This window comes from Aythya ferina (assembly GCF_964211825.1).
Source record: "Aythya ferina genome assembly, chromosome: 12".
NCBI lineage: Eukaryota > Metazoa > Chordata > Aves > Anseriformes > Anatidae > Aythya > Aythya ferina.
Window position 1 is genome coordinate 12,450,413 of NC_140308.1, and position 21,634 is coordinate 12,472,046.

Genomic DNA, 21,634 nt, shown 5'->3' on the forward strand with positions numbered 1-21,634 from the left:
TTGAGTAAGATTAAGAATCTTTCACTTGTCCCTCTTTTCCCTGCAAAATTGTATGTCCAAAGAGGTTCAAACAACAAGTGATGGAAACTATTTCCATGAGTGATTCCCCCCCCTTTTTTTTCCAAATTTTACGAGTTGGAATTTTTGGGGAAACATCACCTACCACTTTAGAATGGAATTCCAGAAATATATTAAAATTATTTTTACTAGTGTTCTTCCATACTTGCCTTCTGAGTCATGTTTGACTGAGACAGATTATTAAAGATGAAAGCGATTTTTTCCTGGACATTTTCTGGAGGTTCCACAATTCTCTCAGTTTGATCTGTTGCTACTAACAGCGTATCAATATTGGTGGTATTAATGGAAGGCTGTAGGGAAAACAAGGTAAGAACAGACAATACATAGAAGTAACATCAAAAAACAGTTTAACTCCATTTTGTCAAGTGAAAAAGAACTGAGCTTTTTCACATAACATCTACTGCCTCTGATGCATTTTTAGCAGCATTCTGAAGTAATTTTACTCTACGATGATCAAGACTCAGCAAAACAACTCTGCTGTACAAAAATCAACCCCTAACACTTCTGTTCATATACAGTAGGTGCCATTCCAATGGCACCCATCATGCTAGCAGTCTGCACACAGAGTTAGTCTGGAGAACGTGACAGTACTGCAGCAAGCAGTACTTGGTACAACTTTAAGTCTCCAAGAGCACTTCAATACTAAAGTAGGAGAGAGGAATCCCACAGCTTTATCTGAGACCTTTGTTTTTTGACTTCCACCTCTAATTCAGGGAGCTTCTTTTAAGAGAAGCACCAGCAAGCAAGACAGACTTGACTTGTTGGTACATCTGTTACCCTACAGTCACAGCTCTACGTGTCCTCAGCGTACATGCGGGATCAAACATGCTCCACGCTGTGGAAGCACCCATACATCAATCTGTCAGCCCCGCATTAACTCTGACAGGTAGTTAAGAGTTACATCTACATAAGGGACTTAAGATTTGAGAAACCTAATGCAGTTAAATCTGCTAGGTCAGACATCATTTCTCAAGTCTTAGGCAGGATAGTAAATGCAACTGCTTCAGGAGTCCTATGGCACGTCATTAAGAGAAATTAATTCTGTAACTGTCTCGCTATCTAAAGCCACAAGAAAACCACCTTGCTATGCCAAAGTAATTTCACAGTTTCCTGATTAAAATGCATCCATACAAAAGCATGGGTCATATCTGAAAAGGTTATATGCTTTAGACAAAAAAATATCGAGCAACAGGACTACCGCTTGAAAACTGGCAGTACAGAAATTTAACAGGGTTTTGTCTCCATGTACTCAGTCCAGATCAACAACTTAACTGTTACATCTCCTGTGAGGGCTCTGAAGTCACAGAATGCTTACCGGCACATCTTTCTTGAAGCTGACTCCAGTTGGTCGAGTGATTGTGATGGTTTTTGCAACAGTGGTGGTGGTTGAGGTGGTTACTATAGTGCTGACTTGGCCAGCAATAGGAGCTTTTGCTGGAACTTGGGCCTGGGCCTGAGCCTGGGCAAGTGCAATACTTCCAGGGGTGGTGATTGATCCCTGCATCTTCACAGGAGGATCTCTAGACTGCTGTCCGTATTCTATGTACTACAACAGGGTAAACAAACACACAGGAATTCACATACAGCAGTGTAAATAAGGAACAAGTTTTAGCACGAGCAGTATAAAGTATTAAAGATTGTCAGCAAACATTTAACATTATCAATGGCATTAACATTAATGCCATTAAGGCAATCTGCAAAATACCATCAAGCCCCTTTATAAAGGGCATGTCTTATCACCATTTACTTCCCTTCTTTCTGGAGAAGGGCCAGAAGCTCTACCCCTGACCTCAGCAAGCAGTTATCTAGTGTCAAGAGACACAACATCCTAAAACATTTTACAGAGCACTACCCAGGAAATCCCATTCCTGCAGGGTTAACAGACCAAAACAGAGGGACTGCATAAAAAAATGTGGATCCAAAAATGTGCTACAAAGCCAGGAAGAAGTCCTCCCCCCAAGGACCCCTGCAACTACATAAAAATGGTAGTCTGAAGTTCATAATGAATAAGTAAAAACCACAATTTTTAAAACCTGTAAAGGAATTCTGCAGCAGATTTTCTTTTTTCTCCACTTAAACGTGTTTACCCAGGTATTTGTAACATCAGACAGTCATCCCAGGGACACCATCCAAAATGCACCAGTGAAGCTGAGACTGCTATTGAACTTCACAGCTTTGGGTAGATGAAGTCTCACTGACCAAGCTGAATGTTTTTTTTCTTATTCAGATTATGCTCCCAAACTCTGCCACTAGGATTAGTTTTTCCTGTATTTCTCCTACCCATGAAAGCCAGACACCGCACGATCAACACTACTTTTACTCTCTGAACTACAGGGTATTTCCATTACTTTGATCAAACCTGCAGGAATTAATTTTTTCTTGCCTTTATCTGGATTTTGTTATCAGGTCTGAGTGTGAAAGTATAAACACCTCTGAATACCCTCTATTTTACAGAGAAAGCACAAATCTTTAAGGGACTGGAATGTGACTCCATGGAAGCACTTTGAAATCTATGTGCATGGCCATGTGTCCTGGTTGATCATGCAGTTAAACTCAAGCAGCTATTTCACTGCAAGCAACCCCAGCAGGTTTACAGGAACAGAAGGGTATTGAACAGCCACCTTCACACTTCAAGAAAGGGCATTTGATTCTCTGCACGTGCACTACCTAAAACTGTGGCGGCTTAAACCATTTCTCCAATGGAAAACAGCAAATCTGTTCAAAAGATCTCAAAACCACAGAAACCCAGTGCACCAATGTGAAGCACTCACCTCCTGTAAGTGATGAGGGAACTGTATAAAGTGACTAATAGAAGCCAAGTGCTGACAATACTGGGGATAGTCCTTCAATCTGTCAGAAATAATACACATTAGTCAGCAGCGTTAACCCTGATCAGAAACAATACTAGAGAGCAATATAAACATAACACTGCTATGTCATTCCCATACTGCATCAGAATTAGTTCTGGTCTGCTCACAGCAGCTGTGCTATAAACAACATTTTCTACAAAGCAGTTTTTGTTGCAAAAGCCCTTGAAATGAATTCATTTAAGAGCAAAACACAAGGTCAATTCACAGCAATCCAGCTTAACCTAAATCTCTATACTTCTGACTGAATACACAATTGCATTTATATTCAGCTTTCACAATAAGATTATTGCTAAGTGATTTGTAGACTGGCTCACTGTTTTGAACAGCAAATGAGAGTGCCCTTAACATCAAAGACGAAAGCTTCACCTAGGCACTCTGATTATTATAATTCTACTTCTGAATGCTACACCATTACTACTCAGTGAGAGCAAAATCTTCAGGTCCCCCTTAAAGAGGTTTTTAAGAGAAGGAGCAAGGTGGTGGTTAAACCTCAAGTATGTCAGCCTCCAATGCCTTTATTCATCGTTGCTAAATCCGCAGCTACAATATCCAGCTCTGAATGCTGCAAGCAGCAGCTTTTAGAGCAGACAAAATACCATAGGGCAAGAGGTAACACGCTCCTTGCTTTTGAATCCACGCTGCAAGTCCACACATTTCTAGTCATTAAATAATTCCAAGGAACTTTTTAATACATTTCAAGTATCTTCCTCCAAAAATGGGTGTGCATTTTGTCCAGCGTGTAACAATCCTGCCACAACTACAGTCTGCCTTGGGAGCTTTCTCTGCATGCATTCCAATTAAGAATTTGAGAAAGTTTTTTTTTTTTTTTTTTGTGAGAAAGTTTTATGTGTGTCACCAACCCACAGCTATTGACTTTCTGGAAGATTTGGGCACTGGAGTAATACCCTTCATAATCTTAGACAAAGTTAAAGTCGAGCATTCTGAGTAACAGACGATCCAGATGCCATACTGGAGATTCAAATTCAAACCCAAACTTAGTTCCTACCCAGTCTTTTTACTAATGAGTAGTGCAAATGGCACTATCAGAGGGCACCTGTTAAGAATATTTATATCTACTCCATTTCTAACAAGCTGACAACTTCAGGCAACTCAACATATCCCTGAATTATTTTTATAAAGGGAGGCCACTAAGTTTCAGCATCTCAGTTTGTGCCATATTTACACAGATACTGAATTTAATACTTGGATTTCAAAAGAACCTAGCCACCCCTTTCCTAGCATATCACCATTTTGTTTCAGCTCAGCATTTATTAAAGGTAACCCTGAACTTGATATATGTACATTTCTAATATATATAAGCAATCCTGTAGTGCATAACTAGTGCAGGTTCAAGGTTAACAAGACATTGCACAAATTGTTGGGAGTATTACCAAAAAAACACTCACCTATTTTTAAATCTATCTAGTGCAGCAATACCAAAATAGTACATTTTGGATGCAAAAGGCTTTCGTAAGGCTTCAAGAACATAGCGCAGGGCCAGGCCCAATGCCATATAAGTAACCAGTCCTTTCTCTATTATCCCACCAAAGAGGCAGGCTGTTATGTGCAGCTCTTTATCTGGGTACTGGGGAAAGAAACGGTATTCCTCAAACAAATTCCTCAGCATGCAGTTAAACACTTCTCGTTCCCGTTTAATGTTGGAGTCCTTAAACCTCTGCAGCATTTCCAAGACCTGCAAAGAAATTGGAAACTGTTACTACCAGATTTGCTTTATTTCAGCCCTTCTGCATCTACAGGTTAAGAACACAAGTAGCTAAGGTAGACTGCACTACAAATCAGACTGCAAAGTAAGTGTTTCAACACGAAATAAATCTCATTTTAGCCAGTAGACACCACATCACTACAATTAGCTTTATCTTTACACTTCAGCTTTGTTTCCTTTATTTTACGTAACTGTCCTTAAATAAATTTTCTTGCTACCTCCTACCTCATTGCTTCAAAATTGGAAGATGTTGAACGTTAATTTACATTTTTCCTATAGTTTATAACCACATACATACATTAAATTAAGTCTGAAGTACTTCAGAGAGCAAGCACATCAGACTGATATGCTTCGATACTCATGGTTTGGTTACAACGAAAGTCATCATAATGTAGAATTGAGGACATTTATATATATTTAGAAGTTGCAGTCATTTTTATATAGTTTAAATACATCCAAAGTGTAAGCATAACTTAAGCACTTATTTTGAATATCCAAGCTTCCACTCCATACTGAAGTCTTGCATCATTTTAGGAGAGTTAATTAGACAGCTAAAAAATTCAGTGCACAGGATGGAAAAGTTAGATGTAATGAACAAGTTCACCAACTATATAGAAGGTCTCTAGACAGGTGATGCAACTGCTACAGAACGGAACTTACCTCATCTACAGACATGGTCGGATGTGGTGGATGGTTATAAATACGCTGGAAGTAGCTGTTTGCCTCATCATCTATTTCTTTGCTAAAGTGCTGGTTAGCCTCTGGCCACACCTGAGATAAGTCAGCTGTTAAAAAAAAAAAAAAAAAGAAGGGGACAGGCATTACCTTCAACTCCAAAGGGTCAGGATTTCATCTAGTCCTTTTCAACTCTTCCACAAATCTATACAAAGCCTGCTAGTTTCTCGTAAAAAGCTATTACTTAACCTTTCTAGCTGACAGGAGATCTTATTCAAAAATTTGTTTTCAAGACACTTTTGCAAAAGAACTGAATCCTGAAGATGGAATTAGCCTCATACTATTGTATTCCTAGAACCCACTGCAACCCAAGCTAGCCTCAACTGACACCTAAACCAAATGAATGTAAAACAGACTAGAATAAAGCATGCTACACAACACTAACATGCAGACAAACTTTCACACAGACTTTCAGGCCAGCCAGTGAGCTTCAAGCAAGTTTATACTGAACGCTCAAGCCCAAAAAGAAAAAACAATGGTCACTAAAGCTGCCTTCACTGTACATCTATGGACATCTGCAACTTTTATGGAGCAGCTATCAAAGACAACAAAGGTATGTAACACCAGCAAGGGGCAAGATTTAGCATATGGCTAGACTTCCTAAAGAGAACATTTGTTTGCTTCAACATTTCACTGTGAACTTACTTATACGTATAAATGCGCTAAGGATAATGACTCAGTTTTAAGGACCAAATCATTCTTTAAAGAAAAAAGAAAAAAACAATCATATTCCTCCCATCAACCTGTCAGTCTTATTTCTTTCCAGTGGTGTTGCCCAATTCACAGGTCTCCTACAACAGGACCTTACCCAGGTAGTTCTGATGAACTTTGTTACAAACAAAACAAAGAACACCCTCTTACAACAAATATGTAACTCTCCAAAAAGCAGGGTAACACTTTTGTTCAAAACACAGCACAACAAAAAAAGGACATAGAAAGAGACTGTTCATGCAATTCCTTGACATTTATATTTACTCTGGTATCTTTTTTTTTTCTTCTTAAATCCCCTCCCAGCTACTTGGCAAGCTGCTAGTATAGAAGTTCAGAAGCACCTTTTCCAGCCCATCAGTACAAGAGCCACGTTTCTACTATTTGTCACCTCCAGGTCCACACCACCCCCGAAGGAAATGCAGATTAACTGCAGACCACAGTCACACTTCACAGTCACAGACAACACTACCACTTACAAGGTTTCATCTTACTCTGCTGGAATGTAGGCTGGTTCAGTCCAGATGTGCTCAGCTTCCTTTGCACGAATGGGTCATTGTTCACTGCAGGGAGGCCCAGGGCTCCAGTTCCTATACCAGTCAGGCTACCCGTAGTAAGACCACCTACTGAAAAGCAAACAAGGCATCGGTCATCTCAGCTGCACCCTTCCTCGTACGCATGTATCACTTTCAGCACCTTGCTGTTTCCAAGAAATGTTCAGAGCCATGCAGCCTCCAAACTATCCAGTACTGAGCAGTTTTTTTTTCTTCAAGCAATTCCTTATCTCTGTCCCAGCCTAAAACGATGCAGCTAAAATCCATCAAAAACAAAACTCTTGACTCTCCAATTTTATATCTACTGCAGTTGCAACATTTCAAAATGCTGTTTCAGCAGTGACCCAGAAGTAAGGGCTGTACGACTCCCTCCCCCACAACACTGCTGCCTGTCCAGTATTTCCAGCCACAGCACTGACAATGGTCTTACAAAACACACCCCACAGACAGCAGTACCTGGAAGTTGTGAAGAGAGTCCTCCAATGCCACTGAAACCTGTTGTCTGGTTTTGGGTGGAAAGAGGGGGAAACGCTTTTGCTGGTGACTGAGGAGTACTGAACGCAGAGCCCAAGTTCGGAGGGAAGCCTTGCATGCTCTGGGTATGAGGAGCAGCTGAGCCACCTAAACTAAGAGATGCCATGCCCGCAAGCGAGTCGATCTGAATGAAAAAAGGGAAGATTATACACAGACAGACACAGACCGCAACCAAGCTCACTCTTTGCAGGTTTTGTATGAAGACAGCTTACATATTAAAACATCCTGAAAAGAGTTTTTCTGCACGGTCACTTTAAATTCTGAAGTCATCCAGATTACCCCAAAAAGGCTGTTTGTCTATAGAATGCTATTTCACTTATTCCTTTACAATCCCATAAAATCCTACTCTGTCAAAGGTTTTACAGAAAGGCTGATTGTTCCCTAGTTTCTAATTAAGTATAACACAACAGTAAACACAAAAAGCAGTGTGTAGATTTTTGTGCTAGAGCAGTTTAAGCTCTGCGGTTTGAGAGCTCACCAAGACTTAATCAGGCTAACAGAATATTTAACTGTCTGAAGGATCCCAGACTGTCCACTTTTCATAGCTAAACACCTGAGAACACAGCCTCCAATAAAAGCCATTAAGATCTGGGTGATGAGTAGGAGGGAAGGCACAGTACCAGCAGATATAGCAATAAATTAAGAGCTCCTGTCCAGGAACTGCAGAAAACTGTTATCTATCCAAAAGATGGCATGGATTCAGACTCACATCTGCTGCCCTACTTCTTCACATCAGTTATACGCAGCAGGTTGCCAGGATATTTGGTACATTTGATGAGCAACTTCAATAAAGTAACAATTCACATGGATACTGCTCTCTGTATCGAGTTTACATAATCTACTGATGCTTCAGACATTCTTCAATGCTGAATTGCCACTGATTCGTGTGAATAAGTTTTCACTATTTTAAAATCTGCCAGTGAATGTAGTTGCTAGAAGCAAAATCTGTCTGCAATGTGTTGCTCCCAAAGGAGGAAGGGATGATGAGTGGCAGGGAGTAACTTAAATGTACCTTGTTTTTAAAAGAGCAGTTCAGTTGAGAGCTGAAGAGCCCCAGTTATAACAAGTCCTTATGCTCTAGCACTGTTGCTTGGCCCGTGAAGCTACAAACAAGACACATCAGGTTCAAAGGCAGTGCTTAATTCTCAAAAGTCTTCGAAATTTTTAGCACTTTAAAGAAACCCTCAGCTATTTTAAAATAAACCAAACCTCTATCACTCTTCAGTGCTCCCATCCTGCTATACTTCCTTTATTTCTTACAGACATCCGTGATGTGAGAGACAGTTCTGAACTACAACCCTCAGGCATTAATCTGCTACAGGAGAAGTTATCTAAACATGCAAGCATAAAAAAAAAACTAAGGGAGCCAGATGATGTTTTACGTAGTCCTGCTGAAAGAGCTCAAATAGTGCAGCAGAGCTAATGTGAACCAATGTTTCTAAACCCACAGCATGCTGTGATTTATCTACTACCTGTACAGGAGAGATGGCATCCAAGCTGCTCGCACTGGGTGGGCGTCCCTTTGGCATGACTCCGGGTGGCGGCTGCCTAGCCTTGTTCATGACGCTGCTGCAGTTGGCCACCATGGTGAGTATCGTCTCTGACAGCTCCTGAGAAACGCTCCTAGAGCAGAGGAGGAGGACAGTGAGGCATCAGCGTTCACCAAACTCACGCCCCTGATTGCTTTCCTTCAGGAAACGGGGCCACATTTCACAAACTGAAGCTGCAAAACAATCCCAGCAGAAACCACACTCGCAACAATTGCGTTACAGCCATTTCACTTGGGATGAGCTCTATTTTATATAGAAGAAAAACTGCAACTATAACAATTCTCTGATAGCATATTCCCCCATTTTTAGTAACTCCAAATACTGTTATTCCAGCAAATAATGACTCAGAGAAAGCTGGGATGTGCATCTGTCTACCTGGCTTCAATAGCCCGTGGCAGAACAGACTGTCTGCAACGCTCTTTGCCTGCTGTTTGGTACAGGCTATACGCAGCTCAGCCTCATGAATTCAAACACACAACAGCTTCTGCTATAATCCCTTGGTCAAATCAGCTCCTCAAGGCTCCTCCCTGCTCCCAGACTTCAACACTCAGGATTGTTCCCACTTGGAGGATCGTTAGACAGTCTCTCCAGAAGAGAAATATGACAGGACTAAGAAGCTTGCACTACAGAGACACACACAAACGATGGGAGTTAAATATCCCCCCCAGTTCCACTAAAATTCATCTGTCTGTAAACTGACAGACACGCTTCATCGGACCATCAATAAGCATTTAACCAGAGGCAACAAATCTCTGCTTTTCAAACAAGTTGACTCAAAACCCAGCAAAACAGACTTAGGCCTGAAGGCACTGCACGACTGAGGGAAGCCAACACCTTTCTGAACAACTCCGTGTCTGGCTGCCAGGCTTCCTAAGGGGATGGAAAGCCAGCTCTGCTGCTGGTGTACCTAAAACCACAAACATACCCATGCAACACTAACATTTCACTCGTGGAAAACACAGCCAACTATTTACACCTTTCTTCAGCTCTACCTTTTTGCTGAGTACAACTAAAGCAGCAAATTCCTTCCTGTAACGGTGCAACTGGGTTAAACTCATCTGGAGATTCCTCGTTTTCACTGAATTTTCATAAGCTTTTCCACTGCACGGATGTTGGGATGAGGAGGAAAAGGAAGCAGAACCATCCCAGCAACTAGGGCAGGAAAAGCAAGTGCTGAGTAGCCCTCAGCTTTGGCAGCCGTCCCGTTACAGGCTGCACAGGGTTAAGGGCTTCAGCTTGTTCTCCCAAGCCAGTGCTCCACCACACAGTGTGGGAAAAAGCTGTCCTGGGACAGGCTGGAGAAGCTGGGGAGCTACCATGGGCAGGCATCTTTCCAGGCAGGTCAATGTGCATTTCATCAACTGCTCCAGAAGCTGGCTCCTCCAAATGTTTTATATCCTCTTACCAGTGCCAAGAGACTGAAAAGCAAGCTGCCTGGGAGGGTGGGTTTCAAAAAGAGATCAGAAACTCACCTTCAAAATAAGCTCAGCTAAGGAAACACTTTGCATTTCTCCTTGACTCGAGTGTGAACAAACCAAAAGTTTTCTAATCAAGCTGTGAAAGCAGTAAAGTACCATTGACAAAAGACTTCATTTTAATCATCTGTGGGGAGTCTTTAAAAGTCCTTTGGAAACAAAGGTGTATATTTGCATGACCATTTCTGAATCTAAAGAATACTGAGAGGCTTCCTTACACAAAACCTGCATTTATTTATAGTTGTTTCCTCTTCGCAAGCCATACATCTGCTATAAATGCCCAGCAAGATATTTCTTCCCCTCTGTCATTTAAGATATGGCCTGTGAAACAGCCTGGCCACACAGGGAAACAGAAGGAATTTCTGTTTCAAGAAGGTGCAGCCAGACCTGAAGACACAACTCCGAGGCACGGCATGAGGGAGGCTCAGAGTTTACGGCACATATTTACCTCCAACCCAATTCCCCAGAACCACAAATCCCCATAATGTGCTTGAGACCAACTAGCAGGAAGGAAAGCAGACACTCAAATACCACAGCGTGCTTTAAGACAGATCCCAACCTGCTGCAGCTAGAGGTTACCGATCACGGGGCAGCCCACAATGCATAACACAGCTTTAGAATCCTCAATTTGATGCTTATGGTGACCAGTTAGGTCATTCATGCTTTGGAGCAAACGACTTGCATTTTGTCCTGCCACCTAGACAGATTAAAGATTAACTTTTTATGTCACGAGACGTTGCTGTATGTCAAGATACATACCACAGTATTTTTTAAATAGTACTGAGCTGCAGGTTTTCACAAAAGCTGCATCTGAGGCAAACGATGTGAAGTAGTAAACAGGGGGGCATGCTTCTTTATCCAACTAGATCTTAAAGCAAAAGTTCACATTTTTTCAATTCTATGTAAAAATATACTCAGTCAGCCAATCTCAGAGCCATTCCAGGAAGAGAACTGGGGGAAAATTGTGGAAAAGACAATTTTGAAAGATGAGTAATGAGGAGGGTCAGGGACCACAGTTGGCCAGCTTGAGGAGAACAGAAGTGTCAGCCTAGAGGAAAGCTCCAGCTTGCCGATGGAGCAACTTCGCATCTCTTGCATTTTTTTTTTTTCCATTTATACAAAAAGAAAACTGCTCTCAATTTCTTTGATTTCTTTACTGTTTCTGATTTCTTTCTGCTTTACCCATACAAGCCAGGAGCACCACTAGCACTCCTATTTTCTACCTCAGCCCACTCCTACCACCCCTCATCTCTTTACAGAGGTATTGATGCACAAGCAGGGAGGATGTCTCTTCATTCCTTTAGGCACAGGCGGCCAGAAGCATCACCCTGTCCTGAGGCTGGGACTGAGGAGGAACCACCAGTGCTGCCAAACCGACTGTGCTGGGCATGGGCAGGTCCTGCTGCCACTCACCTCGCTGCAAATCCCTGGGGGGAGGACTTTTCATAAGCAGTTGGTTACCAAATCACACCCTCGGTCAGTAAGGCAGCCTGTGGTGCCAAAACCACCCTGGCTTCATTTGAAAAACACTAAGTAATAACAAGAATGCTTATTTCTTTCTGAAGCCTTGCTGCTATGTGCCACAGCAGCACTACACAAACTGCATCAACACAAATAACGGGTCCCAGGGGCTAAAAAGTGTCCCACCTACAGCTTAACTGAAGGAAATGACTCCTAAATCAACTGCCCCCAGGAGCAAACTTCAGGTGGTGAAGCAGAAGCACCCTCCCAGACATATTTAATGTTACTATGATTTTAGTCTCCCGGTCTTTCCAATGCCTGCTTCCATTTGTGACTGAAATGTAAACTAATCCAAGTGAGTGCTTCCCAAAAGAAATTAAGCGTTTTCTCTTTAAGGCTTAAAGAGAATAACTCATGGAAAATGACTGCAAGTAGGTCACATTCTTGCATAAATGGGAATACAAGCGGCTATAAAAAGAAACCAGAAGCTGAGAGAACTGTGCCAGTGGAGAACTGCTAGCTTTTGGATTAACTGAATAAATAAAACTTGGTAACACATTAAGATTCAGAACACAGTGACATTAGATGCAAGTCAAGTCTACAATTAACTATTACATCTCTAAAATCTGGACGTGGCAACACGCAAAATACAGGAATTTCAGTCCGGCTTGTAGTCCCAGGAGATGATGTACGTGGAGTAACAGGCATTTTTTCAGTCCAGAAGATGGACTAGACAGTAACAATTCAGAAACAGGACTTGAAATTTAATTTCATTTAGGAGAACCTTTTCTCCTAAAATCTTACAAGGATGCCTGAAATTCCCTTGCAGTTCAGGCAGCAATCACAATGTTGGTATTTGTTTCCTTGTTGTTTACGCGAGCTCAAAATCATCTGACGCTTCTACATCTGTTTCCTCTATCTGTCAAGACATCACTGCATAACAACATAATCCTTAGACCAGCTACCATGCGCTTGGGTATGCCAGACTCCTTAGGTGTCAAAATTTAACACCAAAACCAGCCCCCTCTCCAGCTTCCAGACCCTCTGGCTCATGTGTCACACTGTGCTAAGCCTAGGGAACTCCAAAACATTGCTGCAGTCAAATACCACCTTGATCTGACAGCATTAACAAGCAACACCACCAATATTTTGCAACATTTAGTCATTTTTACTTAAAACATTATTTCAAATTGATTTGTCCACTTTTGGCTCGCTTTAGTCTTTCTGTAACCTGCCTCTCCCTCTCGCAGAGAGCAGGTCTCTAGGACCCACACTATTTCCTTCAGGATTTTAGCTAAACAAATTCATCTGCAGAAGACCTTAGCTATTTTCCCATCCTTTGACTACTTTGAGACAGTCGGTATTTCAAGTAAAAACAAGCAAAGTTACGTGTCTAGTTTCAGTCTCAATTACATTACAATCTCCACCTCTCTTCTAAGCATAAGGAGTGCATTAGCCCTCTCTGCTAGGGCAGCAACCACATATTTGCCTAGCATGATCAAAAAACCCTTTATAAAATCATTGTTTCCCATGATGCTGCCCCATTCTGTAGTTATGACTTTTGGACATTCCTTTTTGTCCAAGTCACAGCCCTGCCTCTTATAACTCTCAGCAACCCCTAAGAAACTCCAAACCAGCCGTGAACACGTGCAGTACGAGGCCAGCAAGCAGGCTTCAAGCAGATGACATTCAGGCTTAAGCAACGTTGCCCTTACCCAGCACAAGCTTGCAGACACGCCAACATAGTCGCCAAGGTTTCTGGAGGAAGCTGAGCACTTTTGGGTTGATCTTTTTCCGGAGCAAGGCCACCCAAGATAGATGGACATCTTCTCTTTAAGAAAGTCATGCAGGCCTGGATGAAGGGCTCCTGAGGAAAAACAAGTCAGCTTAATCTCCCAAACCACATCCAAGCCATTATTTCAAACTTGGCAATTGTACCGTGGGAAGAATCACGCTAAGCTATTATAGTTCAGTGAAAACGTTGAACTATCAGACCATGGACACTTTCCACAACCTTAAAGCTTCTTATAAGATTATCAAAGTGACTTAAGCTAGTCACCGATAGAATGCAGAAATAAAAAGAAAAATCCTGCTTTACCCCATGTTCCCGAATTTTATCTGTGAGCCATTTGTCAAGTTTGAGGTATTCCCGTCGAGAGGCAAGTGCAGCAAGGTCAATAACAAAGGCAAATGGAGTACCATTTAGCAGCATTGACAAGGCCTAAAGAAAAAAAAAGTCATAAGACTACTGGTGAAGACACAAGGATATCCCCTTTTCCTTCCTAATCCCCATATAGTTTTTAATAAAGAAGCCTCCCTATCACAGCCTGCTGTGCTTTCTTAGTCAACAAAAAGACTGGTACTATCAGCTTCACAGTTTGCTTGTGGCACAAATAAGAAGGAAGAGCTCTCATCTGAAAGCATTGCGTGGGCTTCTTGAAGAGACCTTGTACTTATGGTTTTAAATTCCTCTGTATGAAAATCTACCAGTAAGTGGCCAAGAACTACCAAGACAATTTTGCAACAGAATTAGTCAGAATAACCCAGTGTCTCCCTGCCAACAGACCTTAACCACTTCAGAGCCACTCTGAATGCATCTGATCAGCGTTCATCCTTGAACACAGGAACTGATATAACAAAACTAATTTGAAGCTCTTGCACTTTGGGACACCCAATTATTTTGCATCTAACTTCAAAAGTGATAAAGGCCTTTAAGAAGTCAGATGTAGCTTCCAGTCTCTTTTGTGAACATGTAAACGATTGAAAAATAGCAGTATTCTCAAGAAACCCCCATTCCATCAACCTCAGTGGTGCCTCCTTCAAAGAAATGTCTGAAGGGTATTTTCTACATTCCCATTTCAATGGTATTCAAGGTTAAAACAGTTGAAGCTCTTCCTGGATTTACAGTACATGCATATAGCAAGCAGTTCCATTACACTGCTTCTTAGTAATCCTTACTAAATTAGTCACATCCAAGTTAAGCTTAGCCTTTGTTACAAGATGAGCAAGTCTGCATAAGACACCAGACAGAAAATAATAATGGTGCTTTGCAAAACTCACCTTCAAGTCTTGCGCCACATCAAGAATACGTGACAATTTTGCCTGGTCATACTGCTCCCCTCTCATGTACCATTCTGCCATTGCATGCATGATAAGCTGACGAATCGAAGGAGACTGACCCTAAGAAGAATTAAATTAGGATTGTACTTCATGCCTCTAGGAAAAGGATCAACTATTTGAACATTTAGTAGGTATCTCACCTCTAAAGCCTAACACACAAACATTTACTCTTCAGTTTAGAGCTTAGTTTCTTAGTTGGACTCTTAACATGCGATAAATAAAACTATCCAGGAGTTCAACTAAAGGAACGATGAACATTCCTCTCAGTTACAGAGAAATAGCTTTTGGAATATGTGAATCACAGAACGTTCTGCCTGCTGTGCTGCCTGAAGCCAGAGCTGCCATGTCACAGCCTGACATTGCAAAACCAGCATCTAGCTCTTTGCTCACACATGAGCAATCAAAGTGCAATTCGAGTAAATTTCTGCTGGCAGCAAGGGTTTTGCTTTCAGTTCCCACATCTGAGGAAGTCAAACATCCTCAAACTGTAGAGCAGCACCCTGTCACATGACAGCTATCACTCTGTACTTTATTTTGGAGCCTAGCCTGCTGAAAAAATCGCATATTCTGCCATTTCAAGACCTTATGCAAAGAACACATCACTTCTATCCCACCCCCATTCTGCAGTTTAAAGATTTATACCAAGAAAACATAACATCTGTAGCACTTCAGCTAGTGAACAACCATGACTTTGCAATGAATATGGACCAAGAACCCCTGAGGTCAAGCTTTGTATCATCAGCTCCACTGTACCTGAAAGGGCAATATATTTTCTCATGCAGATTCCCCTCCCACCCTAGAGGCTTCCTCTGCCTTAAGCTTCTTCCTATGACTTGTATTTACTTAACTACCAGTGGGCACAGTGATGAGAGCCATGATGAAAGGCAAATTATAAAAAAACTACTTGTTTGCCCATTAAAAACATAGGGTTTATATGCATAGTTGCCTTCTCTCAGCATGGAAGTTCTCTTTGAAGAAGGGCAGCAGCCAGTCCTAAATTTTCAGGAAACTACACTCTCACTACAAATTACATTACATGCAGTTTGTTTATACCTAGAACAGTCTCCAATGCACTTTGCTAGAAGACAGAGGGTATCTTATTTTGAATTGTTTCCTCTCTTACTGCTCAAAGTTTCTACATTTTATATGTGCCAGGCTGTCTCTCCCCCTTTGGCTTTCTGTCCCTCCCTCAAACTTGACATTTTAAGCAAAGGTTAAATGCCAGTGAAAACACTCACCTGTCCATGCCATGCATAGTGCAAAATGATGGCCGAGTTGGGATGGTTGCCAAGGAAAATCGGCATGAGCGTGGAGATGAGTTCATGGCGCAAGGTGTGCCAGGAAGTGTTGATCTGCAATAAGGCCAATACCAACATATCCGGGCAATGCTTGATAGGAAAACTGAAGAGCTGCTTAACCTGCTCGTACTGTCCCACTTCTGCCAATCGCAACAGAGATTCGATCAAATCCAGGCTCTTCCTAACAAAAGGAAAAAACAAACAGACAAGCCCCCCTCAAAGTTACAAGTAGTTTGCTTACAGGATCCTGGATTCAAACATTTTGTAGCATCAACTGCAAGACTACATAAAGTAACACCCGCTGCAAGCAGCCTGAAACTGCAGCTCCTGTCAAATTCAGTTAAGCCTACAGGAATATTCTTATATATGAGAAGTAACTTTTCTTTTTTTGAAGACAAAAACAAAAATTACACCAATAGCTTAAGAGCTCTTACTATTCTTTTAAGGAAGATAGGAAAACAAACTTTTTCTAAACCTGACAGTACACACCTGTGAAATCTGAAGATACTTTACTGTTGTCTATTTAAAAGATATAGACATTGCTACCTTCTCCCACTTTGACCATCTTTCCTATCCTTAATTCCTTGAATCAGGCTGTACAACAGGAATAGAAACAAATATCTGCACTGAAATCAGCTACAAGCTATATTAAAAGAAGCTGTAATTGTCAGCTCGAGGAGTCATATTACTCAGCTTTGTGCAATAACTGAGCAATAGCTCTATACATTTATTATTTAAATCCCAGGACTTATTTCATGTAAGTGGAACACGTTTCTCTAACGTCATCCTGGAAAAAGATTTAAATTATCTCCTCTATCCCTCTCCCTCCCCCCATATATTTGGATTCACCAAAATACACTGGCAGAAATTCTCCAGACAAGCAGAAGACTCCATTAAAAGCAACAACTAGCAAAACATTTTCAGATATTATGGAAGTACACAGGAAGTTCTAACGTGAAAACTTCCAGCAAACACTGAAAAATACTGACAGCCGATCAACTGTAATGTACACAGAGCTACAGACATATCATGTTGCATGAAGGTAAAGTCACATTTGAGCAGGTAAGTTGTCTTACTCTAAATCTAGGTAAGAAAAGCAGTTTGGGGAGAGCAGGTTTACCATGTAGCAATTTCTCGATTGTCATCCTCTGGTGGTGCTTTCAGGATGTCTGTGGCAACAGTATGACAAGCGTAGTCAGCAAAACAGAAGATGTCAGGGTTTATGAGGGAATGTTGAATGAAGGAGAGCTGGTGTAAGAGATATCAAAAATAGTTAGTTTAGGTCTTTGAAATTACAGGTTCCTTTCCACTACATCCAGGGGCATTTCTGAGAGCAACACAAACCAACAAGGCAGTAGAAATGAGCCAAGATTGACTATAAGCATGTTTTACACCAGACTGAACTTCACTAGAGCATAAGAACTACTCTTCCCACGGTTTCTGAGCATGATAAATAAAGGTGTGCCCAGGGCACCTGCCTGCACAGTAGTGCTCTGCAGAGCTCTAGCCTTTGTGTAACCATGCAACCATGTTCTCAACCATGGCTTGTCTGGAAATGCACATTACCAATCCACAGCTGCCATTTGTGAAATTCAAGAACTTCTTAAGTTTTGTACAGACACAGACAAAACACTGGTAAACCTACCTGGCCCTCTGCATGTTTCCAAGGTCTGTATATGGCATTAACTGGAAAAACCTCCATGCCCAAGCCTCTCTGGATGCCAAACACCACGATATGCAGGCCCTTGCTGTCACGAATCTGAAATCCTGGGTGGTCCAATTCATAGGTTACTACTTTGAAGTCCAGGCTAGGATTCTGCATCCAGAAAAAAACAAGGGACTAGTTAGCCTTTAGCATTACAATCTTTGGTACTTTCTTGTAAGAACCCCCACTTTGTCAGTATTTTGCTCAGCTTAACATCCACCCAACTTTTAGTTGAAGGCAATTTGATTTAAAAAACACAACTTAGATAGTTTTGAGAACTCAATGCAAGTTACTGCTTGAAACCAGCCTGCGAATCTCACCTCCCCCAGCACCACAGCCACTAGCTGTTCATCTTTCTAAACATCTCTTTAACAAGTCTTTAAAAAAAAAAAACAAACAAAAAAAAACACAAAAACAAACCCAAACCAACAAACACCCAAAAATCCACCCAGCACAGTTCCTTTCTTAGCATACTAACTGATTCCTTTTGTAGGCTTCCATACGCCCTCCAACAAGAAACAGAAGGATCTGACCAGCTGCCAAGCACAACTTGTTTTCCATTTGAAGGATTTACAGTGCAAGTGCTTGCAAGCACCTATTAGATTTTCAGCAATAGCATAAAACCTTCAGGATGAGGGGGTTTGGAGGGAACTATGGCAATTACAGAACAGACCTCTCCTTCCAAAGACAGGTGAGCACCACATACAAAAAGATAGATACTGACTGCTCACTGTGCAGTCAGTATCAATTTCCTGACAAGCTGATGTAACACAGAGTAAACGTGGACCACGTCAGATGTGTAAGAAAGGGCTCGGGCATGCTTACACAACTGGAAAGTTAGACAAAAGCATGAAGTGCCTGAAGAACAGAAAATACTTCATTGATAACAGAATGAACATACAGGAGAACTCACACTGTTTGTGCTAATAACTGTAGCTGTAGCTTACACGCTATGTGTATGCTTCCATAGAATGAAAAAAATTTAGAGCTGTTTCCTTAAAGGAAACAGAAGGTAGACGCAGTACAGAGCTCTCTAGGAATAAAAATACTACACCTACATTAGCACACAAAACCTGTCATCTATACAGCACAATGGGACTCAGATACTGGTACATCATGTAGAACAGTCTAGCTGTATTTTTTGAAAATGATTTGGAAAAAAAACGTAACAGCAGCTCCTTTGTAGATTAGAGGGACCACACAGAAAACTCACCCAATACACGGTAGGCAAAGGAAATGGTATTCGTGTTTCACTGTGTTAATTATGAAAATTGCTGCTTATAAAGCAGTGGAAAAGCTTTTCTATTTTTGAAACATCATCATGCACAAGAAGCACGGAGAGGTTTGGAATGAGTAGCTACAAAAATATTTTGGTTCATTTTAATGCCTGCAGTTAGAACCTTTGCAAAATAAGGTGCGTGACATACAGACTCTTTCCGCTGTTGAAAATAAATTCTTCAAACATAAAACCCCTCAGACAACACATGCTGGAGCACGTGGAAGCAAGCAGTGTGGAATGAATTGCAGGTTGCACCCACTTAGCCATTCAAGTAGTTTTTAGTTCTCACAATTCCTCAAAATACTCTTGTTCAAAGGGAAAAAGACAGCATTTAAGCACAGCAGCACAATTGTATTCATGAGTTTCAAAGGCATTCAGGCTGCTAGGAGCTTTTAAAAAAACACTTCATATTCACACTGGGCCACATCCTTCTTTCAGATGTTCTGCATTCAAGGCCAAGGTGCTCACAGAACTTACCAACTCTTTAAGAACATCAATTAAGACCTCCACATTCCAGGTATGGGCTTGTGCTCCATCACTTTTATCCTTCCCATCACTCCAAATCCCACTGCCAGGAGCCGAAATAGACTGCAAATAAAATACACCCAGTCAAATACCAGCTGAAAAACACCAAGTCTCAGAAACCACTAACCACTAGAACTCTCTGCACTACAATGAGAAACAGAGGTTCAGCCTGGTAACGACACCAGTTACACAGTTCTAAGAATCCCTCACTCAAAACTGTATTACAAGACATTTATGAGAGAACAAAAGGATAAATGTTGAATAATAAAAGCAAGTCTTAATTTTCAGTTAAAAAAACACATTCCCTCTCCCCCCGCCCCGCCCAGACCACTCACTTGTAATGGAATACCATCTGTCAACCCTGAATGAGTTCGAGCCATCATCCCCAAAACCCTGGCAACCTGGGCAGCCGTGACTTCCCGGACACCAAACTGCATGATTATGTTGCGACATTCTTCAACACTAAGATGCAACAGAACAGACAGACCTTAGTACTAAAGCAGGTTTCACTGTGGCACAAAAAGCCATAAAAACCAAAGCACAGACCGTTGGGAGAAACTAATCACAAATGGTAAAATATGACAATTTACTGGGCTTCACAGTTGTATCAGTCAAATGCTCCAACAAATTCTAAGGTAAGCAACAAGACAACTTAGGCAGAAAGTCCATGCAATTATTTCCACGAAGCATACAGTGCTGTGTATTTAATTCAAAGCTAGGCAGACTTAAGTCAGTGAGACACATTTGACAGCCTATGCCTTGTCAAAGTAAAAACACAGGGTAGGTTTAGCAGTGTTTGCTGTTAAAAGCACTTCTAAGTATTTATCTATGACACAGAGCTTCAAAGACTGAAGTTTTCTGCTAGCTGAAAGTGAAACAAAGGCTCCAACGACACATTTCAGCAATGCACATCACCAGTTTGACAAGGTAAACTGAAAATACGCAGCTTGACCTGATACAAGCCACAGTGTTTCTGATCAGAGGTCAGTAGCAAAAACATTCAAGGAACCAAGAGAGCAAACAATTACCAGAGGCTTAAACACTTATTTTTCTAAAAAAAATAAATTTAAAACAACTTTTTTTTTTTGCAATATTTGTTTCACTTTAACACTTAAAGAGGCCAGCAGTTAATACCTACACAGCTTCAGCACAGATCAAGTATGTTTTATTTGCAGGCACATGCTAACGAATTCATTTTCAATACCTTGAACACATTTATGTCCTGTTTGTATTCCACCACATCAACAGAAGCTTAGTTAATACTATCTTTGAGATCTTATCACCTCCTCAGCATGGTCCAAAGTCTTTCAGAACACAAATTTATTTCTCCTAGCTTATGCTTCTTAAGTGAATCTTCCCTTAAGAAATGTTAGGTTCAAACTGAGGGCTGAACCTAAGTCAAAACTGGCCACACGTTTGCAGTCTCCTGCTAGCTAGGTATCAGAGAACTCTCATTGATCCCTAAAAACTGCATGATTAAATCCAATTCAGTTTTTGAAAAGGTAACAGATGCACAGTATGAAAGCTTTTAATATATCCTAATTAACTCTTCACTAGAAGTCTAGCTTAGGTCTAGGTGCTTCTACTTTTCTGGTAACAATTCCAATTCACACATGCATACAACCCATGTAATAGGTTCAATAATTTGCATTAGGTTCAAAGCTGTGTAGCACTGTTCATGCCACTCCCAGCAAGTCCCCACAGCTCTGTACATGACAGCCCAATTCATGCAGCACAAGCAAGTGCAGTTAGAGCTGCATATAAAACATTTCAGAGTAGGGGCAGATAGCAAGAGCATGGAATACTGTCGTGAGGATGTGGGTGAAGTATTTCTACAAATATACACACAAATTCAGGGGAAGTTTAAGGCAGCTGTGTTTTTACCAAAATAAGCCTAAGGAGGCACAGACTGAAGATGATGTCAGGATACTCTGCTTCATCACCAGCAATTCATTACCATAATTATATCCTACAGCTTCAAATAATCACTATTATGAAGTGTACCACACCCATCACAAT

At 41.2% G+C, this 21,634-nt stretch overlaps 1 protein-coding gene across 5 annotated transcripts in view; it reads right to left on the reverse strand.

Annotated features, from left to right (window-relative positions):
* Positions 1-21,634, reverse strand: part of CNOT1 (CCR4-NOT transcription complex subunit 1) — a 58,048-nt gene that overhangs the window by 22,120 nt on the left and 14,294 nt on the right. For 2 of the 5 annotated variants that reach the window (XM_084533744.1, XM_084533743.1), the window contains exons 9-24: positions 19,951-20,077; positions 19,568-19,678; positions 17,752-17,922; positions 17,227-17,354; positions 16,047-16,287; positions 14,749-14,868; positions 13,787-13,909; positions 13,404-13,555; positions 8,675-8,825; positions 7,125-7,326; positions 6,609-6,740; positions 5,332-5,456; positions 4,355-4,641; positions 2,850-2,928; positions 1,394-1,624; positions 228-368 (exon numbers count right to left, since the gene is read on the reverse strand). In XM_084533744.1, coding sequence (XP_084389870.1) covers positions 228-368; positions 1,394-1,624; positions 2,850-2,928; positions 4,355-4,641; positions 5,332-5,456; positions 6,609-6,740; positions 7,125-7,326; positions 8,675-8,825; positions 13,404-13,555; positions 13,787-13,909; positions 14,749-14,868; positions 16,047-16,287; positions 17,227-17,354; positions 17,752-17,922; positions 19,568-19,678; positions 19,951-20,077 — 2,521 coding nt within the window. Of the gene's footprint in view, positions 1-227; positions 369-1,393; positions 1,625-2,849; positions 2,929-4,354; positions 4,642-5,331; positions 5,457-6,593; positions 6,741-7,124; positions 7,327-8,674; positions 8,826-13,403; positions 13,556-13,786; positions 13,910-14,748; positions 14,869-16,046; positions 16,288-17,226; positions 17,355-17,751; positions 17,923-19,567; positions 19,679-19,950; positions 20,078-21,634 lie in introns of all 5 variants that reach the window. The other 3 variants (XM_084533741.1, XM_084533740.1, XM_084533742.1) reach the window with 2 other exon arrangements.